This window comes from Tigriopus californicus, chromosome 2, assembly GCF_007210705.1.
Source record: "Tigriopus californicus strain San Diego chromosome 2, Tcal_SD_v2.1, whole genome shotgun sequence".
Taxonomy (NCBI): Eukaryota; Metazoa; Arthropoda; class Copepoda; order Harpacticoida; family Harpacticidae; genus Tigriopus; species Tigriopus californicus.
The window spans coordinates 7951480-7954434 of NC_081441.1; the positions used below are offsets into that span (position 1 = coordinate 7951480).

The 2955-nt window shown below is 43.6% G+C and overlaps 2 protein-coding genes across 2 annotated transcripts in view; one reads left to right on the plus strand and one right to left on the minus strand.

Annotated features, from left to right (window-relative positions):
• LOC131891145 (calmodulin-like) overlaps nt 1-945 on the minus strand; it is a gene marked incomplete at its 3' end in the record, with an annotated part of 3292 nt that extends 2347 nt beyond the window's left edge. Inside the window, 1 exon segment of the mRNA XM_059240671.1 lies at nt 523-945. Within this exon segment, the coding sequence (XP_059096654.1) occupies nt 523-672 (150 nt within the window).
• Nucleotides 946-1900: 955 nt separating this feature from the next.
• LOC131891128 (uncharacterized) overlaps nt 1901-2955 on the plus strand; it is a 2044-nt gene continuing 989 nt past the window's right edge. Inside the window, exon 1 of the mRNA XM_059240647.1 lies at nt 1901-2891. Within this exon, the coding sequence (XP_059096630.1) occupies nt 1985-2891 (907 nt within the window). The 5' untranslated portion in view covers nt 1901-1984. The remainder of the gene's footprint in view (nt 2892-2955) is intronic.

A 2955-nucleotide genomic window follows, 5' to 3' on the forward strand; every position in this document is an offset into this window, starting at 1 on the left:
CAAGGAACGAAGTTCAAAGCTTCTTCGCCTCAAATTTTGTCCAAAGACCTTTTTTATTGTTTCCTCGTCGTGACACTCTTTGTTTGCAATTTGCTCTTCTTTAGTGGCATCATTTATACCAAGAATGACCCCTAATGACGTAAAACGCATGACAAGTTCAAAAGAGATGATGAGGACCGAGAAGAGACTAAAAACATTGACTACTTGATTGACCATTCGCCAATACACGAAACTCAGCTTTGTACGACTTTGAAGACGGCTGTCTATAAACAAGGTAGTCTTAAATCAGTGCCCCCAAATGTCAACCTTTTTTCAAGCAAGGGGTAAAGAATTGTCTTTTGGCAGCACTACTCGTTTTCAATGAGCTCAAAGGAAAGATTGTTATCTCGAAAGTATGACGTGCCACAATACATCAGGATGTTTCGAGTTTTCAAATGGTTTTGATATCAAAAACTGTTCACTGATTGAGTTCAGAGCAATATCTGGTTTCGCCTGGGCCAGAACACTGAGACAAGTTTATACCTGAATGTCGGCTTCACTAGGGTTTTCCCCGCAATATCGGAGCAAAGGACCGAGTTGTTTGGTGCAAATCACGCCATCACGATCGGTATCGAAGTGGAAGAAGGCGTCCTGATAGAGAATCACCAAGTCCGCGGGTAAAATATCGCCCATTCTTGAACTGTCTTAAGAACAGGTCAATGTGTACCCAACATGGCAAAGTTGATTGGAGCGTGTCTTTATCGATGGGAACAAATTTCAATGGCACACTTCACTTCACTGTCTTGAGGGTGAATAAACGACTTTCTATCTCGACGAGCTCACTTTCCGAAAAGTTCTCATTAAAAGTTTAGGGTGTCAATTGCACCTCAAGTCCATCTTAGTTGAGGTCGGTGAATGAGCACGAGTGTCATGTGTTTGGCGCAAAGCTGACGGAGATTTTTCGATTCCATTTTTCTCTGTCCCCAAGGAAAACGACATTCTCTATGCTACATAAGCTTTCATTCGTGGCTCGACAATCTGCTAGGCGCTCTCACAAAATAGAGGGTAAAATCGTTCTTCTTGATATCAATTTTTACCACTTTTCAAAGGAAGTTAATCAACATGGTTGGCCTTGCAACCGACAATTTAAGACCTTTAAAATGTTTAGTTGCAAGCAAGTTGATTTGGTTTCATTTAATTTTTATAAGGTTGATCGGGAATTTGAGTCAAAAACTTGTCCAAGTCTGACTAAAATCCTGCTACTGGATCAACGCCTACATACTCCCTACGAATATTTGAAGGCAGCAAATTGAACAATGAAGGAGCCCGAGAATCAGACGATTTTTATTTCGAAAAAATCAAGTAAAGGAATATCAGTCGGAAGATTCTTGTGCTTTGTAGGTGAGATTTTTTGTTGAAAATTATTCAACAGTTTCCATCATTGAACATGATTTGACTTCCCCATAAACGCCCCACTCAGATGATTTTAAAACACAAGTGTGGCTGATTATGCGAATGTCGGAGAGATGGACTCCAGAAATCCAAAAGTTATGTTTCATGTGGCGAGAAAGCTTTTCGCAGCTAGGCACTTGTCACCCAAGGAAAAGGACGACGGCAAATAACATTCCAACTTTAGTTCGGCTCCAAAAACGTATTGTCCATGTCAACAAAGGCAGTCGTCGGTTAGTCGGTTGTCGGCCCTGAGTTGAGAGCTCGGATTAGGCATCCATAAAAAAATCCAAATTTGTTCCCCTCCACCTACACGATCTTGGACTCATAACTTTCATGATCCCAATTTATGCTCTTGAAGGATTTACTCTAGTGTCAAGTTGCAATGGATTTCGGGAGAAAGAAAGGTTTCAAAACCTCTTAAATCAACCAGAATGACTTTTTTTTCAAGGATACATAAGTTGATCTGGAAGTGAATGCTCACACAAATGTCAGTCTGTCATCAAGACTTTTCCGATAGACTGGTCTCGAGTTCGTTCTAAGGCTTTGATTGGGAATGAAACGAGTCTCATGGGCTGGCACCAGCCTCACTCTGGTTCTTTATTGGACTTGGTCATGGCCTTCCTCGGTTTCAGGATCAGCCCTAATGGCTGACAATCCCATGGAATCGTTCGCCGATGCGATTAAGCGAGCCAGTAATGGTTTCGATGGGACCCTGTCAGACACTCGGAGGCCGTCGTCCACGAGTAATCGAAGAGGTAATCATGGATCAATGGAACATTCATCGGATGAAGGATACCGCGATTTTGGCTACGATATGAACGACAGCTCAGAGAGAAAAAGTCATCGGAGCTTCAGTGGGAGCAGTAGCTCCATGAACCATAACCACATGGGATCGTCCCATGCCAGCTCAATGCACACTCAGCTGAGTTCCAAGTCATCCTTCAATAATGAAGATACGGGTATGATGGTCCAACAGGGCTTTGGGGACCAAGAGCAACACCAACAAAGCTATTCCTACTCAACCGAAGCACCGTATCAATCTCAAACGCGATGTTATCCCTACTATGAGAACCATCCCATTGACAAATGCGAGAACTACACCGAAAAGATATGCCGGACCTCGCAAAAGGAGCATTGCAAGGATGTGCCCGACAAGAACTGCAAGGCCATTGTGTCATCGGGTCAGATTCGGAAATGCTTTAACGTCACCGAGATCATCTGCAGCCTGAAAGAGGACATCAAATACGAGGTCATCCAGGTCCCTTATGCCATTCAGAAGTGTCACAAGGTCCCTCAAAAGGTCTGCGATATCGTTTATGAGACGGTCTTGAAGACCCGAGAGGCCAATCCTTGCTTGAGGGTGGAGAATCCCAAATGCATCAATAAGAACTATCCCGTCTACGACCGCACCTGCAAAAGCACCACCTATTTTGACTGTGACACCTACTACTATGGTCAAGGTGCCAGCATTGTTCCCTCCAAAGATTTTGGATCCAGGAGCGACGGCTACGGCCAATCCAATCA